This window comes from Coccinella septempunctata, chromosome 6 (genome assembly GCF_907165205.1).
Source record: "Coccinella septempunctata chromosome 6, icCocSept1.1, whole genome shotgun sequence".
Lineage (NCBI taxonomy): Eukaryota > Metazoa > Arthropoda > Insecta > Coleoptera > Coccinellidae > Coccinella > Coccinella septempunctata.
In genome coordinates this window covers 29,321,749-29,343,875 of record NC_058194.1, presented here as the reverse complement: position 1 = coordinate 29,343,875, position 22,127 = coordinate 29,321,749, and the positions used below count along the sequence as shown (strand labels likewise).

General features: G+C 40.2%; 1 protein-coding gene across 3 annotated transcripts in view; it reads right to left on the bottom strand.

The window, feature by feature from the left end:
• The window catches only part of LOC123315813 (transducin-like enhancer protein 3-B), a 149,826-nt gene that overhangs the window by 113,423 nt on the left and 14,276 nt on the right, over positions 1–22,127 (bottom strand). For all 3 annotated transcript variants that reach the window (XM_044901674.1, XM_044901672.1, XM_044901673.1), the window contains exon 2: positions 2,499–2,596. In XM_044901674.1, coding sequence (XP_044757609.1) covers positions 2,499–2,596 — 98 coding nt within the window. The remainder of the gene's footprint in view (positions 1–2,498; positions 2,597–22,127) is intronic.

The following is a 22,127-nucleotide window of genomic DNA, read 5'->3' as shown; positions in this document are numbered from 1 at the left end:
CCAAATCTAATGAATAAGGGGGGTGTTCTAGTAATTCAAACCCTTAATCAAGAATTTTTTGCATGGCAACATGAGATTAGAGTGCAAGGGCGTTGTCCTGCAAAAACAAAACACCTTTGGATAGCTTTCCGCGTCTTTTCTCTTTAATTTTCTCCCGTAGAGTGATCAGTTATGTCGAATAGTAATCTTCGGTTATTGTTCTACCCTTATCCAAAAAATCAATCATGATTACTCCATTTCAATCCCAAAAACTGAAGCAAGAACTTTTCTAGCAGAATTTTGGACACGAAACTTCTAAGGTCTTGGAGAGCCAGAGTGTCGTCATTCCCCCGATTGTTGCTTTGTTTCTGGATCTTAGAAATGTACCCAAGTCTCATCCATAGGAATGATTTGGTTTAGGAAGTCTACATCGTTTTCAAATCGAGCACAGGTCGAAAGCGATGCTTCTACCCTTGCACGCTTCTAGTCAACATTCAAACATTGGAGATCTCGAGGGAGATCTATTTTGCAGCAATTTTTTTCATGTTCAAATTGACGTGAACTATATGATGAACTCGTTCGTATGAAATATTCAGTGCTTCAGATATTCGTTTTAGCCCAATTCGACGATCTGATAAAATGTCATGACTTGCATCGATATTTTCGGGGACTGACACAGAAACTGGCCTTCCTGATCGATCATCATCTTCAATGGAAAATTTAGCTCTTTTGGAGCTTGCAGTCCAATTTTTCACGGTCACATAAGAAGGACATTGATCACCAAGGGTATTAAGCATATCTTCGTAAATCTGCTTACCTCTTAACCCTTTTAAATACAGGAACTTGATGATGGCTCGATACTCTAATTTTTGGATTTTCAAAATTTCGGTGGACATCTTCTTTCTTTTAATTTATTGCGTAACTCTGGTTTACTTTTTTGACCTCAAACTTCACACTGATACTTCTAACGAGTTATTGTTCGTTTCTATGGTAACGCAATATTTTTTTTATGCATGGAACTGGTTTAGGCTAACTAGATATCAATACATCCTCGTACTTCGAATTAGAATTCCACTTACAACCCGAAAAGTTACTTTTCTTTATTTTCAGATCCACCTTTCCTTCAAGGAGAACAACTTATTTTGTATGGATGCTAGATTAACTATATAATGATATAACAAATCATCAATTAACGACTGATGGCATAGGAATCTTGCTGACAAATTAATTGTTCCCAATCAAATCCAACTGAGATTAAATGAAGATCTACTCCATCGAAATATCTACGATACGACCTGAGAACCCCATGATATATCCTAGAAATGGTAAATTCCTCTTTTACATGATTACAGCAGCAACAAAAAATCGTTTCAGACCAAAACGACATCCACTCTTGCGCAGGAAGTAGACGAGGATTGGAATGTTATTAAAATTAACGAGACCTTTTCCAGCCAATTACGATTTTTGAATTAACCGTGGATGCAAACGTTGGAATTCGCGTAAAAAACGCCTAATGGGACAATCATTCCTGTGACTTTGCACGAAACCAATTCGCAGTGGACATGTGTTCCGGAGAGAAGCTGTAACGGAATTCTAACGTGGCTATTATACGCATCAAGAGATCCGCATATATTTGATTTTTGCTAGCGAGATTTCTGATGCTGAATTCCTCCATATGATTATTTATCATATCTGGTGAAACTGGTGCTGGTGATAGACAAAATTGACAACTAGGGGGAAGACATTAAATGGCCCACGTCATCTTAGTATGGACACCATATCTGCTAATCCATTCATTGCTGAATCTCGTTACCGAGAATAAATCTACAAAAAGACTAAAAATTCGGACTATTTGCGACTGTGTGCCCTCCTGTGACTGAAGAGACCCAACCGTGACCTATAGATCCTTCCACACTCCGGGCATGGATAGTCACCAACCAGATCTGGACGCTGCTGTATTCTTCTCGAGTATCTATTATAACTGTGTGCCAAAGACTTCCACTGTGATCTGTCTAACGCTAGTTGCTTCCAGTTATGATTGCCATTAACTGATTTTAGGGATTGATGCAGTATATCCTTAAACCGCTTACACTGGCTTCCTGGTTTCCGAGCTCCCTCTGTAAATTCGCCATACATAGCTATTTTGGGGAGTCTTGTGTCTTGCATGTGGCCGCTCCATCTGAGTCGGGCCCTCGTTACCTGAGTCTCAATTGTTATACAACTCGTGCGCTGCAAGACTTCTGCATTTGAAACTTTGTGGAACCATCTGATGTGCATTATTCGTCTTTGATGACGTTGTTGTGTTTGTTCCAGCTGTTTAATGTGTCGCCTGTAGGAAGTCCAGCCTTCGCTTCCGTAAAGAAGCGTTGGGAGGACCACTGCTTTGCTTTCTCACCCTACCTACTCTCATGACATGCTGAGATAAATCCTACAACCCTGAGATATGCCTTATTTGGAATATAGAGCCTGTTCTCATATAGATCAAACTAATCCCTAATGATGAGATAATATATACTCACTTGTGGTATTGTGCTTGAAGAAAATTGAATTCCTCTTTTATCCTATCACATGATTCGCCTACTGTGAATTTGAATGGTTGTCCTGGTTGGGGTGGACCCTGCAAAAAAAAATTTTAATCACTTTCAATAGAGAAAAGAGTTGATATAGCGGGGATGTTTCAGTTGAAAACGAAATTGATGCTATATTAGATGTTTTTTGTCTTTTCTTTCACGAAGGACTTTTTGTGTATGTCCTAGTTATGCTTTTCATCTACGATATACGAAAGTATTTCGGAGCTAATTATTATTTGCAATGAACCTAAACACGTGAAGCAAAATACAAGCCAGTCCCAAAGTTTTTGGGTTTTTTTCGAATTAGATTATAGAAAATAAGAAATATTTCAATTTCTAATCGTTTCTGCGTGTGGTTACCCAATGTTGGGCAAGCAACGTGCAACCTATCAGTTATTCATCATAATTTATATAAATCATGAAGCAGCACCAGTCCAGACAACCACCAAACGAAACGGCAAAATAGGCTCCAACTACAAAACATTTACAAAACTCCAAATTGGTCCATTTAAATCAATGAGCGTGAAAATGTTCAATCGAATAACCATATCGAAATGGACGAATTTGCGAAATTGAATTATTCATTGGTGCGCGTAGGTACATGAATTAGCCGAATACTATTTCCATTTCGTGAAAATTCATGAAATATATCGCCCATATTTTTTTTAACGACGGTGGTCGCAACAATGAGAATTTTTCGAGTATTTCGTGGAATTGGATTCGCTTTTGCGGTTAGACAAAGAGGCTCCTCCAAGCCTGAGGTATACAGGGTGGCCAAATGTACAGGATGGGCAAATTTCGATGTTTTAGCACTACAGTTTTTAAACCAGAGGAGATACACAAAATCTGATACCCCATTCTCGTTCTCTTTTCTGAGAAACTAACAATAGTAGTAGTCATTTTTGGCCACTTTCTTTTGTTTTCGAGTTATAAGCAAAAATTGGAAAAATGGCGATATCGAAATAAATTTATATCTCCGCTAATAATGATGATAGAGCTCTAAAATTGAAACATTATACAGGCACTTTTTTACGTAGAATCCAGTGGCGTCCTCGCCTTTTTATCAGGATTTTTAATTACGAAGCTATGACCCAAAGTTATGTTTTTTTAAATGGGAACAATAGTATTCTGTGCAATTTTTTGAAAGCTTAATTTTTACTGATTTCAAAAATATATAACATCATATGGTTTGTATCAACATAAATAATAGCAAATGATCAAAAACTTTTTTTCTCAATATTTCTATGGTTTCAACTTTTGATGAGCATAGAAAAATATAGCATCGTATGATTACCACTGCCTCCTTCTATAAGTATTTTCATTATTATGAAAATTTATAAAAGATATCTTGATTCAAATTTTGTGAAAATTGGTAAAGAGCATAGAAATAATGACATTGCCGGAAAGAGACTGCTTTTGTTATAGGAAACTCCATTTCTCTGTGCTCGTCAAAAGTTGAAACCATAGAAATATTGGGAAAAAGTGTTTTTGACCATTTTCTATTATTTATATTGATACAAACCATATGATGTTATATATTTTTGAAATCAGTAAAAATTAAGCTTTCAAAAAATTGCACAGAAATTCAATGTTCCCATTTAAAAAAAACATAACTTTGTGTCATAGCTTCGTAATTAAAAATCCTGCTAAAAAGGCGAGCACGCAACTGGATTCTACGTAAAAAAGTGCCTGTATAATGTTTCAATTTCAGAGCTCTATCATCAGTATTAGCAGAGATATAAATTTATTTTGATAACGCCATTTTTCCAATTTTTGCTTATAACTCGAAAACAAAAGAAAGTGGCCAAAAATCACTAATACTATTGTGAGTTTCTCAGAAAAAGAGAACGAGAATGGGGTATCAGATTTTGTCTATCTCCTCTGCTTTAAAAGCTGTAGTGCTAAAACATCGAAATTTGCCCACCCTGTACATGTCAGGATATGAAAACAGTCGCAGGTTGGAATGTTTCGTTCGTAAAGTTACAGAAAATCATACTTTTGTTTTGTTGCAGTTAAAACGATGTTTCGTTCTTAGACAAGCTGAAATGAGTCAAGAACCACCCTCATTCTGGTACAAAACGTCGACAATTTTTTTCGATGTCACTTCAACGCGTTAGGGTACCCCAATTCTCAGCATTCCAACGATTACATGTGGAAACAAAACGTTGTTGTCCATTATTCACCGAAAATAATTTACATATCGAAATTCCCAATTACCGCCCGACGCGGGCATAATGAACATTTAATTAGTGACCGGCGACCGAAACAAAACACTTGCATTCGATGGCGCCCGATAAAATAAACTGATGCTAATGAAAACCGTCGGAATTGTTAATTGGAGATGGGATAATGCAGCGGCATTGTCGAGTGCTGAAATCAATCTAGTCGGCTAGTGCTATCACCGAGCAACACGTTCAATTGTTATTGTAGTACATGACTGGGTTTTACGCATCCCTAAATGGGCAACTGGGATACTATAGCCGATGTTATTAATCCATGTCTGTCCGGATATTATTCGATATTTCATGACAGGGGTGCATTCTCCCATTTCAGATTTACAGGGTGGTTCAGAGAAGAGAAACAAAAGGACGCAGGTACTTCAGGTATTAAAGTCCTTTTTGTCTGTCACCACTGACGACTACATACAGGTTGTGTCTGTGACTCATACAAAATATTTTAACAGTAGATTCTTGAAGTCAAGAGAAACACTTTTTTCCTATACAATTTTATCCGATTCGGCCCTGATATAAAGATACAGCCATTTTAAGTTTTCATAATGAGCTGTGCAGGACCGTACCTAGTGGGGGTCCAGCGCATGCCCAGCACAGGGGCGGTAGCCGCGTTTCGGTCCTGTTTCGTTAAATAGTACAAAATATATATCGACTTGGGTCATTTTGTTCACCAATTCGACATCGTAGATTACGAATATGCAATTAGATTTTTTGTAAGATCAGTATTTTAGGGAATAAATCACTTTTAGTGGAAAATTTCGAATAAATTTGTCAACTTTGAGGAGCTGTAGCAGCCTAGAGAAAAAGAATTAGACATATTCTGATTTTTTTGGTGATATATTGATCATTTGCACATAGAAAATTCTCATTTTCATCCATCTACCGGGAACAGTTTCAATTTTATGATTTTTTCCGCGAAAGTCAAAAATTTCCAATTTTTCATCGGCCATAACTTGAAAAATAAATTTTTCAAAAAATATCTGTTTGCACATTCGTTATCTACGCCCTTGAATTAGTCGACAGAATAAATTTGGTTCAGATCGGAGATCAAAAATATTTTTCAAAAAATCGCAATTTTTTTCATACATATGTATGGAAAATTTGAAAAAAAATTTATCTCTCCGATTTCCACCAAAATTTAAGTATTAATTAATTCGAGGGCGTTGATTTCGAATATGCAAACAGAACTTTGCTGAAAGAATTAGTTTTCAAGTTATGGTCGATGGAAAATCCGAAACTTTAGACCTTCACGGAAAAATCATAAAATCTAAACTGCTCGCGGTAGGTGAATGAAAGTTGGATTTTTCTATTAGCAAAGAATCAATCTATCACAAAAAAAATGAGCATAGTCCAGTGACTAGCTGCTATAGCTCTTCAAAGATCACCAATTTTTTTGAAATTTTTTACTAAAAATGATTCATTTCCTAAAATACCGATACCAGAAAAAATCTTGCCTATACTCATTATATAGCGACCAACTTAGTTTCAAGAGTTGGGTTCTTTAAATTTTTGGTATTTTTATGGTACACAATGGTCATAATGAGAAAACTGGAAGACGTAGGTGATATCTTGTGTTCGAAAAAGATTCATCAAATAAGTGGAAAACTATATTTCGAAATTAATTTCTTTCGATAAAACCGTTCGTGAGATAGAACTAAGGATAACTTTTTTAAGGTTTTTCAACAGCTGGTATCTTTTAAACCTTGTCTACACGGAAAAAATGGTATGGGAAAAAGTGTTTCTTCTGACCTCAAGAATGCACTGTTACAATATTAGTAGGTACGAGTTAAAGATTCACCCTGTATAGTGTGGATATTGGGAATCAAGGAATTTGAGATACCCTGTGCATTCAGGAGCTTTTTACTCCTGAATCACGTCAGTATTAACCTAACCATATTTTGAAATCTATTTAGATCGAAATATTTCAAGGGATTGTTTGTTGGTTTTGATTCTTAAGCATGCAGATCTGAGTGATCAATCTCGGAAATGCGCTGAAATCCCTCACCCTGATAATACAAACATAACAAATCCATTCGAAACCGAGTAGACCGCCCGCGTCCACTCCAGATGAAATCAAATATAGATTTTACAAGCAGAAATTACGCGAGTGTTTGGAACATGTTCATTATGTTATTTTGAGTGCTCATGTCGGACAAGCAGTACAAACAGAGCATGCGAAAATTTCGTAGAACATCAACAACCTCATATTGTTCTGAATAAATTGTTTCGCTAAAGTAAATTTAAGTGCGATTACATATATTGAGTCGTAAAAAGCGAGAGTAATTTCAAGTATTATCGTTAAATAGTGTTACAACCAGGAGGGAAATTTATCAAATGTTTTTAGGTAACATAATGTAATAAACATTTTTTTTTTGATTATTCCTCATGAAATAAAATTTGGTCCTTCAGTTTCTTCTGACCTGACAGATTGAGAATTAGTTTTTTATTTTCTCCCTATTCCTATAGCTTTGTTGAACAATCCCATGGACCAAATCTCACTTTCAACACCTAGAAAGTGTCACCTCAAATTATCTAGACAGCATCTCACACATCTCGGTGCGAATGCCTGGTAATTCATCACAAACTCCATTGGAAGATTAAATGAGCCGTATTCGAATTCAACAAAGCTATTAAACTTGGCAAACGCTATCGTTTAAGTTGCGCACGGATAATTTACCATAATAACTGCCAACTTAGAATGTGATGATAATTATAGTAGGGGGTTCATGCTTTTATCTGGGTTAATTGTCAGCTATATTTATACAAAAACACAACTACATAGTTTCAGCGGTAATTCAGCTTAAACATATGTAATTACAGTGTCTGGATTGGACTCTATATAATTTATCGCCAAATTGAAATTGCATGTGCATTTCGAGACGGGAAAAATTAATTTATAGGGAGGCGTATTATTTTCGAGTTAATTTCCCATTTGGGCGAATTAATTAGGTTATATTTTCGTAGTTCGACGACAATTTCGAAATAATTGAATTTGGTCCTGATAAAGGCTGGAATGAGTGCTGATGGAAGTGGAAATTTAACTGCAGTTCGTTTGTTACAACAACCGCAACATTTCCATATCCACGTTGGTAGTTGTCCCTGCCTCGTTGCCAATTTTTTTTCTAATAAACGGCAGATGTAAAGAAAAATCAATTTTTCTACAAGTTCAATAGAAATCTGTGTTGTTGAAAGCGTATGCTCCGATTTTGTTACACAAAACTAATACAATGATTGAGATATGTCAACTACTCAAGGTTAGAAAAAGTTGCCTAGCTAAATGAACAAAACGGCATAATCTATAATAGAGACGCGCCTTGAGAATCAACAATGATGACGGGTTCTATGAATATTTGTGAAGGAAATGATATGCAGCTTGAATACACACCTGAATGAGTGACTGCTAATATTGACACAGGACAAATAAGTACACTCAGACGCAATATCCGGCAGCTATACCGTTTAATCTTCAACAACCCATTCTATTTCAAACCAGGGACGTCTTTACGAGTTCCTCGATGATTGATAGGAAGCAAAACTTCATATATTACCAATGTTTGTTTGACAAATATAAAATAGAGTTACGAATACGTTTTCATTTGAGAACAGGGCTTCCACAAGGGCCTATTTTTGGCTAGGAAATATTCGTTTTAACCTGACAGGGATGGATATGTAAAAAGAGTTATTAAGAAGAGAACAAGCTGAAAGGATCATAAATAGCAAGATAAAACTTGGTATGAACAAACCTTCCTATCGCATTAGTTGAGCTCAATTGGTTACTGAGTTTTAAAAGTTTGAATCTCTTGAACCTTTACACAAAACTATTCCTTTTTTTCCACAGTAAAAATTAACATATTTGATGGCATAAAATCACAGATGCTCCAAGTTTATCAAGGAAGGAACAAGCTATAAAATTACATCAAACTGCGTATTAATTACTTCCTGATTTCAAGAATCATCCAATAATTAGTATCAAGAATGTTGCACCTAAAGTGTACCTATCCCATTAAAACCATTACCTCGGGTACTATTATAAATACTGGCATTAACTGTTTACTGGGAATTGTGGGTTGATTTTCCCATTAAATTATACGTCGTCAATTCTAGTACCTCTAATAAGCTCTCCATGTAAGGATGACGACAATCAATATGTGGGAGACCAATTTAGCAGGCAATACTCATGGCATTCGCAACAGACTTGGGAATTTTATTGCAGGTTCTATAACTGATTACCTAAGTTCGTTGGTAGTTCTGACTTTCGAAAGAAAGCTGGTTAAATTTGGAAAAAAGGCTTCTAAAGTAGTAGAACAGAATTTGAAATGATACCGAAGCCGTCCCTGAACCATTCTTCGCGAAATGACCTTAAGCCAGTCCTGATCGACCAATGGGCCTCAACACGCCTCCTCTTGCATCTTGCCATAAGCAAACTGTTGTTCTTTGTTTCTTCGGACGAAGCTGCGGCATTGTTTATTTTATCGAACAGTTCAAATACTCTTTTCTCACGAAGTTGTTATAGGGAATACAATTAATTTGTCGCGGAAGTAAGCCGTTCAAGAACGTGAGCTGTATGCTGAGATATCCCATTGTGAGGGATCTAACCATTAATTCGATTAGAGGAAAGTTTGTTCCAACGGGCAGAGGAGATAGTCTAGTCCCACAGCGTGTTCCGAATGAAACTCTCACTAAAACTACTCACATAATTGATTTTTCAAAACCTTTCAAACAGTATTTCAATGCGGGGTATCTTCACAAGTTCACGTCCAGAAAGTATCTAAAAATGTCAATTTTCCTTAGTTATCTCTGAAGGGCGACTTGTTGGGGCAGTTTTTGAAAAAATCTCATAGGAATTTGAGCATACTTGTCTGCCTGTAACTATTCGTATTCCAGCAATGTCTGAATTTATATTTTTCCAATTGATACATTCATTCTTCATTTTAAAATGACCATTTTCTATTTCCTTTTATTTCTGGAAATTGTAGGATGGGGAAAATACTGAAATCCTTGATATATCTAGGGTCAAATTTCTACATTGACGCCACTTGACGTTGTTCACCTTATCGCTTTCGGATAGCGTAGAAATACCACAAGGAAAATCGTTATCGACTGACCGATCACCCAGTTCACAACAAAAAATAAATCGACAGTCTAGTTTCATTGAGAAACTGGAATTATCGTGGAGACGTAAATGGAGTACATTGGATCAGTGTGCTTCGTTTATCTACGCAAACAGGCAAATAGAGACGACATTGTTACTGTTATCAGTGTAAATAAATAGAGACAGAGTGTTCTCGGGAAAATTCTGATGTAATTACTGATGTATTTATCGTTTCTCCTCTTGCGGTGTATTCGAAACCACATAAATTCCTAATGTATTTCCTATGGATACCGAAAGGAAAGATTAGAGCTTGAACTGGAAGTCGTTTGTGAGTTGTTCATAATATCCATGACTTCAACGCATGAAAAGATGTTTTTTTCCTTGTTCTTTATTTTCTTTTTCTACTTTGGGTTTATTCGAAGCAAACATACAACAAACCCTGATTGATATACCTTTTCCTATTGGAAAAATGTATAATCCAATTCCTGGACAAAGTCACACACAGCTCTCGAATGAATAGAACAAAAAAAAAACAACAAAAGAGGGTACAAATCAAGAAAACGCAAAAAAATAATGGCATAACCTAAAAAACCCACGTAATGAAGTCCTCAAAAAAAATTACAATATGTAACGAACCATAATGGCCGTTTACATCCATAAAAACTATCAAGATTATCATCGAAGTGCCACACGAGTAAATCATAGCCGGTCGTAACGTAAAAATAGCTCTCTCTATGCCGCATCGACGTAATAAATAACGGCCACAGCACCTTTCGATTATTAAATCCATGGAAGGCCGTGAAGTTTTTCACGCGAAACAGCGCCACCTACCGGCGTATCACACGAGTGATCTCGCTCACGCCGACGAGCCTCAATCGCGACTTAATAACTATGAGAGATCGTGGGTGGCGGTTCAAACGGACCACATGAGGTCGCTGCGAAGTTTAATAAGACCGCGGATCTTATTTATTCTCGCCGTATCGCAGCATCGGCGACAGTGAAGAAATAATCGAATGAACATTGCAAAATAACGAGTCGATTGTCGTTTCAATAACTCCTTTTCAGGCCGCGTCGCTTATGCTGCATTCTGGATGTCGCTCTGACTATTCCCATGGTTAATTCAGAAGTCGCAGGTCTATACCAATAGTTTAGCCTAGGTCGAGAGACCCAAAGATGAAGTCACCGATTCTCCTGTATCAAGCATTTACCTCGAAGTCAAGGTAATCTAACCTAATCGCTCTAAGTCAGCAGGTTCAGGCGGAGTAGTTGACAATTGTTTCCAAGCCAAGACTATTTTGGTCTTCTCTTGGTAGCTGCTGGAGTTGAATCAGTGTGGTGCCACCATCAGAGCAGCTATAACCTCTTCGCCATCAACAGATCACCCTCCAGTTCCAGAGTTCTAATGAACCCAGTATCTGGGATGCTTCAAGAAGGTTTCTCGTCCAAAGCGTTGGCTTAGGATGTCGCAGCATTCCCTCACCCGGTGGTCTGGAGCTTTTCCATCCTCCCCAAAGAATCTTCACTGGTCGGTTTTTGCTAAAGCCATTCTCAGTGGGTGCTTCCTAGCCAGCCAATGCCCTGTGAGAAGTCCAGTAAAGACGTTCGGCATATTCTTAATATGATCCAGATACTTCTTAGATCCAGCCTCAGGAGATTCTGCCAGAGTGTCCTCTCCAGTTTTTCTTTCTCCTAAAACTCTTTTTGTAGGTACAGTTTACTATACCACAGAAAGCTTCCAGGCCAACGGAAGGAGTTTGTGTTCCTTTGGCCTCTCGAACTTTCAACAAATGAATATTTCCCATCTGAAGGTGAGCGCTCAAAGTTTGACCCCCTAATCCTCTGGATCGAATCCGACTATAAGCGTTACTGCAGCAAACCGAACTGTTCATACGCCCTCTACTTATAATGTGTAACACACCGATAGCTTTGTCGGTGCAACAAGCGCCTTGTTTTGAACAGATCCTATCTGTAGAGGGCAATACCGAATGAGATGACAATCAGCATACGGCGTGTAATTACGTGTAGGACCAGCAATGTACAGGGTTCCTGACAAATCGCCAATCAACGCTATCCTGCCCCGGGTCACGCATCCGTACTCTTCTACCTGGATTCATCGCCAGCTGGAATTAGATGGGCAACGTTTAATCATCAATGGGGATAGTTAACGCACGAGCTGGCAAATTGAGAGCAGAATCCATTCTGGCACACGCTGCTCACTGGATAAGTAAATCAGGCAGTACTGGCGGCCATATGTATTGTATAGTAACGCGCTTTTTTTGACAGTTGTTGCTGAAACTTAATTGGAAGCGTCTTGGAGCACCATCTAGCTTGACCAAAGGTTCTGAACGTGTGTAATAAAATTAGGTGCTGATGTGATAAAATGAGCTACTGGTTTTGGCTGGTTGACTTGACTGGTGTAGCTTGGAATCGCTAAACCAAATGCTACTTTTCAGAATCGTAAAACGTTTCTTTCAATTCCTTGCGTTGCCATTTTCATACACTTCGTGTACCCGCATAAAAACGTACAGACGTAAATGTGGCCTTTTTCTGGTAGGTCGAAAATGCGAGAAGGCTAATCTTGACCCGCATCACGGTCAAATAACGAGTAAAAAGTGTACGGAGGTAGCCGGCTCTGCTCAGAAGAACCGCGTGAGATAAATTTATTATACTCTCCTGTGAGACACGCTAATACACAACACATGTTTGAGATAATGTTGCCTCGCCATCCGCAAAAACCTGTCCGGTAAAAACAAAACGAAATTAACCGACTGCGCCTTCGAGGAGGAGGGCAGAGCCGGACTGGAAAATCCGACAGATCCGATTGATACTTCGTAATTTTCTATTTACCGACGAAACGCGAAGAAATCTTAAGGCCAGCTAGCCATAACGCAATTCGGCGGAAGATTCTGCATCAAATGAAGAACATTCGATACCACCTGTTTGGACATCGACGTAGCTCGTTGCCACTCTTGTCATTCGGACAGGACGATAATGGTCTTACCTGAAAAAAAAAACAAAAATTATTAAAAAGAGGAAAATATGGACGTAAAGAAGTAAGATTAAGCCCATTTTATGCAAGATTAATAATATGAGTAGAAGAATAGAAAGTTTTTTGTTGGTCAATAGGAAATGAGCTCTGTGTTCCGAAAAGCATGTTCTTTTTCAATGTAACACGCCATAAATTCTGTCATAAGCGATTAAAATGTTTGCTGGCTAAAAACAAATTGAACTCAATAAATATTTGAAAAAGTATTTTATGTAGAAGAAATATTACAAGTTTTGATGTGATAACTGCCGAAATATGGCTTTTTGATGTTCTTATTCCGCAATTCTCAGCCATCAAGAATTATTTAACGTAGGACAGTTATGGTGAATTACATACACTATTATAGATTCTCGTAAAAATAGCTTTGAAGAAATCCGTTCAGGCTTTTTCTGTCAAACTACTGTCCATTCTTGCCCGAAATCCCTACTACGAAATAATTAATTGATGTAAGTACACGCGGCCTATTAAATTATTATCGCCAAGTCTACTAACAGCCAAGTTCCATCCAATTTAGTTAATGGCGTCGCCAGAGATGCATAAACTGAGTTCGAAGAAAGCTCCAGTATTCCCGTTTATTTACAGCTGCTAACGGCAGATTTAATGAACGATTATGACAATTTACGGCACATAACAAGGACTAATAAACAGTTATACGCCAAACTTCTAGTTCACCTCCGAGAGTCTTCAAAATTGATGCGCTCATCACAGAGATTTACAGTGTAATGGAAACGCCCTAACACCATAACAGAATCGGCCAGACGTAACACTCCTGGGAGCCATGTGGAGGAAGAACTGATAAAGCTGACAAAGAAATACATCAAATTACACTTGCTGAACGAGAACCTTTCTATAGGCTTGGATAATAACATTACAGGTGGCTCTATAGAGATTTGAGGCCAATAAACTTGCCACGAAAGGAGCATAAACTCCTCGATCTTGATCTGGTTGATCCAAGAAGTATCTGAAGTGTAGCAAGAGTATGCTGACTAGTGCAGATTATGTGGAGAGGAGGATAAAACTCCAGATCACCAGCCAAGGCAAAAAATGCCTCCACGAAGGCATCTAGAACACTGGAACTGGACAGTGACCTTCAGAAGACAGGGCACCATAGATCTCAAAGTCGCAGTGCAACGCAACCCTCTTCAAAATCTAAAATCACCTCCAGTTCATCCAAAGTTGGTGATAACGTAGGATAGACACAACAAAACAGCAACAAAGTTAGCTTCAATCTCCCAATTCAGATGCCTTATCTGGCAGGGATAATATGGCAGACTGTATCCACCCTCCAGAAAGGATTCCCGAAACCTAGCACGTAATGAGATAACACGATCAACGTATCGTTGGCGAAACTTTTATGCTACCCGAGAACAAAGCTGGTGTTTGTATCCAATTTACATCGTAGAAAAGGCAAGGAATCAATTAGTGGGTAATGTGTTTTCGAGTTAGACTGATGCAAATACATTAGGCGCAATTCTAAGTACGGGACTACAGCGGTGTTAAGATAGTTTCGGCTTGATTATTTAAGAGGCAATTAGAGTGGCGGAGTGTTGCGATTAATAGATAGGGGAAGGAAAACTGTCGGTAGCAGTCGCAAGGATGCGGAGTGCCGGAATGAACTGGAATTCGAATTCTGGGTGTAAATTTCAATTAGATGTTCGGCGGGTTGTGCTCGGCTTTATGCTGAACACGGAACTGGTGAGAACCGAGGAGGAATCTCATTTATTCGAGGGTATGTGAAGAAGTTGGTGCGAGCACCACCGGTGGGTCTTTGATGTCGGCGTGTATTATTTCGTTCAGAATTGAAGTTTCTTGTTTCCCGACGATTTTGGAATTCACCTCAATTTGTTCGGATTGCTTTTGGTAAACTGTCAAGGATTACGGTCACTTGAGCTCCTCAAGGGACTTTCTCGTCTTTAAGATTGCTCTTAGAGCTCTTGTAACCAAGGACACTGGCCCAAGCAGGTCTGGGAGTGCTGGGAAAACCTACCAGTCCTCGCATGTAACAAATGCTGGCGTACCACGCTGACAATGCCAGTTCTCGTCAGTAGGACACAGGAGCATTCTAAGGAATGGAATGGTTGGTTTTAATTAAATTTCTACCTAGTGGAGTTTGGAGGATAAAAAAGATGTCTTATCCTTGCATGTAACAATTTAGCAAGTGTTGTCGGCTTTTATGGTTATACCACCTGACAATGCCAGTTCTCGTAAAACAAAACAACTCGCGCCAGGACACAGGAGCATCCTGGAAAATGGAAGAGTAGGTTGAAATGAAATTCTACCAGATGGAGTGTGCGGGCTTGAAAAAGCTTCCTTGTCCTTGCATGTAACAATTGGGTAACTGTTGCTGGCATTTACGGTTATACCACGCTGACAATGCCAGTTCTCCAAAGGAAAAACAACTAGCGCCAGGACACAAGAGTATTCTGGGAAATGGAAGGGTAGGTTGAAATGAAATTCTACCTCGTGGAGTCTGCAGGCTTGAAAAAGGTTCCTTGTCCTTGCATGTAACAATTTAGCAACTGTTGCTGGCGTTTATGGTTATGCCACGCTGACAATGCCAGTTCTCGTCAGGAAAAACAACTAGCGCCAGGACACAAGAGTATTCTGGGAAATGGAAGGGTAGGTTGAAATGAAATTCTACCTCGTGGAGTCTGCAGGCTTGAAAAAGGTTCCTTGTCCTTGCATGTAACAATTTAGCAACTGTTGCTGGCTTTTATGGTTATGCCACGCTGACAATGCCAGTTCTCCTCAGGAAAAACAACTCGCGCCAGGACACAGGAGCATTCTGGGAAATGGAAGGGTAGGTTGAAATGAAATTCTACCTCGTGGAGTCTGCAGGCTTGAAAAAGGTTCCTTGTACCATGTAACATTTGAGTAACTGTTGTCGGAGTTTACGGTTGAACCACGCTGACAATGCCAGTTGTGGTCAGAAACAAACTCTGCGCCAGGACACAGGATCGTTCTGGGAAATGGAGAGTCATTTTAACCTAACTTTACCAGGTGGAGTCTGCAGGCTTGGAAAAGGTTTCTTCTCTTACAAATACTTCGAAATCAGCGTTTAATATCAAGTGAGGCCTACTCTAGCTCTCCGTAGTGCTCTCGCTCTATTCGGAATTGTGTCAATTCTAAGAATGTTCTGCCAAATGTCCATCAAGGCATTGGAGAGCTGTTGTAACGTCTGCGTTGGGTCAGGAAGGCGATGTAAGACAATTTTGTCCCGGATGTATTGTTCTGCCTCAACTCCTCCACTGGATTTGAGATCATGAAGACATGCTACACGAAATGTAAAGGTATTTCTGTTTCTTCCAACACCTTCTCCAGTCTCCTTTCCCTGCCGAAACCCCACAGCAAAAAAACTGTCCCCGCAAGCTTCGCCCCCTCATCCCCCCCGAAGAATTCCCCGCAGACGGATGACAACCCCATTTGTCTGAATAAATTCAGACTCACCCCGACGCTTCCATCAATTTCAATCCAATCTCTCGCCTTTCCAGCCGTTCGATCCCGACCTAGAAACTAATAAATTCATCCACGTGAGCCAATTTGCTTCCTAGACTCCGGGTTATCGTGCGAGAGGAAATAAGGGTGTCGTCGCCCCCATCCCCCTGTACGCGAGAGGGTAGAAACGAGGGGTCGGAAACAGGTAATATCGGGGAAAAGGCGACATTTGGTAGATACGGGGCCCATAAATTGGGCAACGCCGCAGAGAGGCCGGGCGGGTCCGAATTGGATTGCCCTTCGGGCGTGCAGGATCGCGAATGAGCCATTTCCTCGAGTAATTTAGGGCCAGGTGGTGCTCGGTCCGAGACGGGGGGAGCCTGCGGGGGTCGGGCTCGTTTCAGGTGCATTCACCGAGAACGACGTCGTCGAGAAGGTAGCGCACTGCGATACACCAGGTATACCGAACCAGAGAGTCCACCCTTTATACCTAGCCACGCATCGATGAACTGAGATTTCACTTCCCCACTTCCTTCTAGCGTCCAATGCTTCATCCTAAAGATTTGGGTCCAGTTATTCATGATTACAAGAACCTTAATCGCAAATAATGAAAACTACAAACGTTCTCTTGATACCCTTCTATCTAGATATTCCTGAGTATTTCTTGGATCTTCAGAATGCCAGGGTCCTAGTACTGATCCCTGGGGTACTCCTGCTTCCAGATATCTGGAAGCGAAAGCGTCTGTATTTCACACAGTTCCTCGATAATATCTCATTAGAGAAAGGTTCCAGGGTAATGAAAGTTGTTTGCGCTCCTTTCCTGGCAAGTATATTAGCCTCTCTTCTTCCTTTGATGGACCGGGAATCCAAGCTAAGCAGACCTTTTTATTATTGGCTAATTCGTTGAGTTTCCTTCAGCAATCCTACGAAATCATCTTAGAAACGATGACGGGAGAACTCATTCAAAAAAATAACTAGCGGTGTGATCAGACTTATAATTTCTTAGGGCTAATTGCGACTGTGTGCCTTCCTGTGACTCTCACCTTTGGTTTAAATTATACAGCGTTCTCCCCAATCACGCATCACAAAATGGATCAATTCGGAGCAAGTCAACGGAATTTTGATCTTACGCTTCGGTTCCCTGCTGCTTGATCTATTACGCGAATGCTACCGGTAATAGGATCAATTGGAAAGTAACAAAACAGAACGAACAATCGCTGAAGAACTCGAATTCTTTATCTCGACACGAAAAAGACCGCCAACAACTAAACCGCGCAATTAAAACATACAAAATAATAACAGACGCGTTCAATTACAAGCCCCGGACCGCACACGCAAATTACTCGCATGATCTCCGAGCCAATCCGTCACACTTCGACGGCCGCCTTTCAAGACCCTCTCACGAAACAGCCCGGCTTGCCGGTCCTGCTTCAGCCCCCCTTCCCCGCGCCGTTTCGGCTGGCCGCGGGCGCGCTCACGAAATTGCACACACCTAATGAAACTGGCATCGGAGGTGAGTCATTACGGGTTATGTTTGGATAGAATCCGGCCGATACTCCGTAATCCGGTAGCTAAGTAGATTACGGTGTTTGCCGTGTTCCCACGATTACCGGAGCCGATGAAACGGTTAATCATGCGAAGCCACGACGAGCCGATCTGGGAATGTCCGACTGGATTCTCAGAGGGATCTTCAGTGCGAAATGATTCTTCCCTTTTCAATGAGGTCAGACTCGAGGATGCAGCTCTTGGGACTGGTTTACCATCACATCCAAGAGCCATGAAGTCTCAAACATGTATGTTGATGAACATGCTATGATCCCACTAGGTGATTACTACTGGAGACAATCAGGCTATTCCACATCTAACATTACCTCCACGATCCCTCAATCTAAATCCAATACAGCGTTAGGCGAACAAACACAAAGAGCCCTTGGTGCCAACAAAACAGAGCCAGAAATGCTTCAACAGCTCCAAGATCTTTTGCCACAACAAACTGAGCAGGATTTTTCCAAATAACTTGGTAAAAAGCCATGTGGAAAGCATGCAGATAAGATGTCAACAAGTTATTGTCAATATGAATGCATCACTTATCTGAAACATTACCATTCTGACCTAAAGAACTCTACATACACATGTTCCAAAAGAAAAATTTGTTTTTCTGAAGGGAAACCACAATGTAATTCGATATCCTCAACCATTCACGAACAATTTATATACAGCTATGTATCAATGTATTGGTTTACTATTACTTCCAGGAGCCATGAAGTCTCAAACATATATGTTGATGAACTGAGGAGTACCACAATTTCGCGCAGCTATCGGTGAAAATTTCGTTTTTCTTGAAGATACTGCATACAGAAACCACTGGGTGATTACTGCTGGAAAAAATAAGCCCATTCCACATCTAACAGCACCTCCACGATCCCCCCAATCTAAATCCAATCGAGCATTATGGGAACAAACAGAAAGAGCCCCTGGTGCCAACAAAACACAGACAGAAATGCTTCAACAGCTCCAAGATCTTTTGCCACAACTTTGGCAACAAAATGAGCTCTCAATAACTTGGAGGAAAGCATGCAGATAAGAGGCCAACAAGTAATTGTCAATATGAATACATCACTTCTCTGAAACATCACCATTCTAACCTAAAAAAAAACTCAACACACACATGTTCCACAAGAAAATTTGGTTGTTCTGAAGATAAAACCCAAATCAATTCAATATCCTCAACCATTCATTAGTAATTTATATGAAACTATATATCTGATTAAACCAAGAAGCGAGGAAATACGATGCTATCAAAGTCCAAGGTCAAGGGAGTGCGGTTTCAACCCCTTCAAACTTCGTAGACCTACATCCATGAACCACGTTGACATCCCTAACGCGAGTGATTTGCACGTGTGCCGTTGGCAACCCCATGATCTCGCTCGAATAGAACCGTCTTCGGATAGAACACGATGTCTGAAATATATACGCATCAACCACCTTTTCCGTGTTGCCTCTGCTTTCGACGAGGGGTCATTAAAACCACAAGAGATTACGCAGATGTTGCATCGTTGCTGTCAGCTGAGCGTATGGGGGACGTCAACAACAACATTGATCAACTACTTGGTAGTTGCCTCGAATTATCCAATATCGGTCGTAGTTTTCCTTGTAAAGTACTTACAAGATGGAGGGTGTCGATACCATGGGAGCCCCCATAATGACGTACTCATCATGAGGGTCCAAGATAACCACAACCACCTTGGGTTACGTTGGTGATGTCAGGGGAGCTCTCATAATGAGGATTGTAGACGCGCACATTTTGAGATAGGGATGAGCCAGAACTCTCTTAGCTCAACTACTTGAAAAGCTTTCTACCAGTAGTCGCAATCCATGTGATGGTGAGAACAGCTTTGAAGTGATATACAAGAGACCTGTTATCTCCTAGACCTCCCTTAATCTGAGCCAGAGAGATTCCCATAAAATATCGACTACAATTAGTCGCAAGGAAGAAACGTTTTATTCTTCTACTAACGCTACTATCACTTATCGTTGAAAGAACGAATGAAGTGTCGTTAGGAAAAATGTTTCATCTTAGTTCAAATTTAAAGTGTTTTCCTCACGTTTATTCTAGGTAGGTTTCTTATACGTAACAACCATTTTTTTTGTACAAAAATTCTACTGAAATAACGTTGCAATTTCATTCTGCCCCTCACACTCAAGTTTCACGAGTACTTTTAACGTCTAAAACTAAGAAACAAGTTTCACAAACCGTGCAGGTGGTGATGAGCAAGAAAAAGGTTGAATCCCCAGCAGACTCGAAATTTTTCCGAATTGATGTTTCAAAAACTATAGAACCGCGTGGGAAAATGAAAGGTTCAATACCAGGACGCCAGTTTTTCTTCACACCACATCAAGGATAAGACCTTCCATTCCCCATACCGCAACCGTATGATCCTTCTTCTGTCAGGAAGCCCCCAAGTCACATGTGCGCGGCTATCGCGCGCGCTGATAAAACGACCGCATCCAAAAACCGCAGCAATTTCCAAATGACTTCCTGATTTGTTCTGCGTTCCACAACGCAGTCTCGATTGCTCCTCTCTCGAGGTTCGATTTTATCTTTCGGTCGCGGTAAAGCGAAACCATTACACGAAATTAATCGCGATGAATCAGCACAGAACCGATATCCATTGTTGTCGAATAATTACTGACCGCAACGTCCTTTCTCCGTGATTATATAGCGTCAATTTGGCGGGCAGGGAACGGCGACGAAAATAGCTCCAATTTTACACTTTGATCCGCCATCTCCAAACCCTCGATCTTACTTTTCGCACTAAGAATATGTTACTCAAGAGCCCTTGGAAGTGAACCTTCTATTTTACAGACACTGGCTGTGTACGCATGCGCTCAGGAGTGTCTTAAAATGAACCTCAAAGGGGCACATATCGATATCACGGACTGCTGACATGGGAGTCCCGTAAAACCATAAATCAAATGGCCAGAGGCAACAAGTGACTCTACTAGGGTTACCAGGTCATTGCGGTGTTGAAGATGATGAAAAAGCCGATGAACTTGCAGAAAGAGCATCAAGGTTAACACCTGCTGGACCTGAGCCTTCCTGTGGGCTTGAAAAAGACCAATATAAGACAGCAGTCCGACAATGGGGGTTGAAGAACAGGATAACTCTCTGGAGAAACACTTCTGGACTTACTGAGTCAAAGAAATTCCTGATGATTTCACCGACCTACACCAGAAAGCTGCTGAATCTGTCACGAGCTGAGTTTCAGGTAATGGTGGGACTGGTGACAGGGCTCTGTCGATGCAAATGTCATTTGTACCGTATGGGAAAGTCAGCAGATGAGATTTGTAGGCTCTGGATCAGAAGCAGAAACAGCTGAACACATGGTATGCAAGTGTCCAAAGCTGGCTGGCCTAAGAACCATTCACGCGATTCTTGGTCCAAGGATGCATTTATTCTAAAGAGTTCCATCTTCTTTCGGAACATCCTGTATTATCTGGGAAATTCGATATATTTCTACCTGAAGAGGCCTATATCCCCCTTCTAATATGATACACCGTGAAGATATCTTACCAATGTGATCCCCGTCATCTAGAAGCTGTTAAACCAGTACCGGTCGGTATATCAATTCGAAAAACACATCGATTCTCTCTTATTAACGACACCTAGGAGGGGAGAACACGAAAGAACCAACAGACCAATTAATCGAATTACAAGCCGTAAACATCGGCAGCATTCTTGCTCCTCTTTCGTAATCGCTGCCGTTCCAACTAAGTACCTACAGAGTAAAGCTTTAATAGTGGTTATTTATAAAGCGTTTTTGAAATTTCGCCCTAATTAATGACTTCGCGTACGGTTCGGAATGGGCTATATGGGAGCTGAACCGGTTGCTCGGACGACCCTGTACCATTTTCCAACCTTATCTCCTTGTGTTCAAGTCCCAAGATTCCATTACGGTAATTTGCACCCGGTTCATACCCTGCGAATGGATTTCTGGTCCATTTTTTCAGTCATGAGAATAACGAGCTTTTGGAATTGACCACGGGGAAATAAACTGCCCGTCAAAAATTAATTTGGCTGTGCTCTGTGGGCATCGAAGGCTTTTTTGATATGATACAAAGCTTGCTTGATTGGATTAAGATCGTGGAACTAATTCTAGATTTGGAACACCCTGATTTTTCCTAGCAGTAATCACATACTGGGATCCATACACATGATCATCCAGAAAAACAATATTTTCGCCAATAGCTGAGCCAAATTATGGGACTCCTCA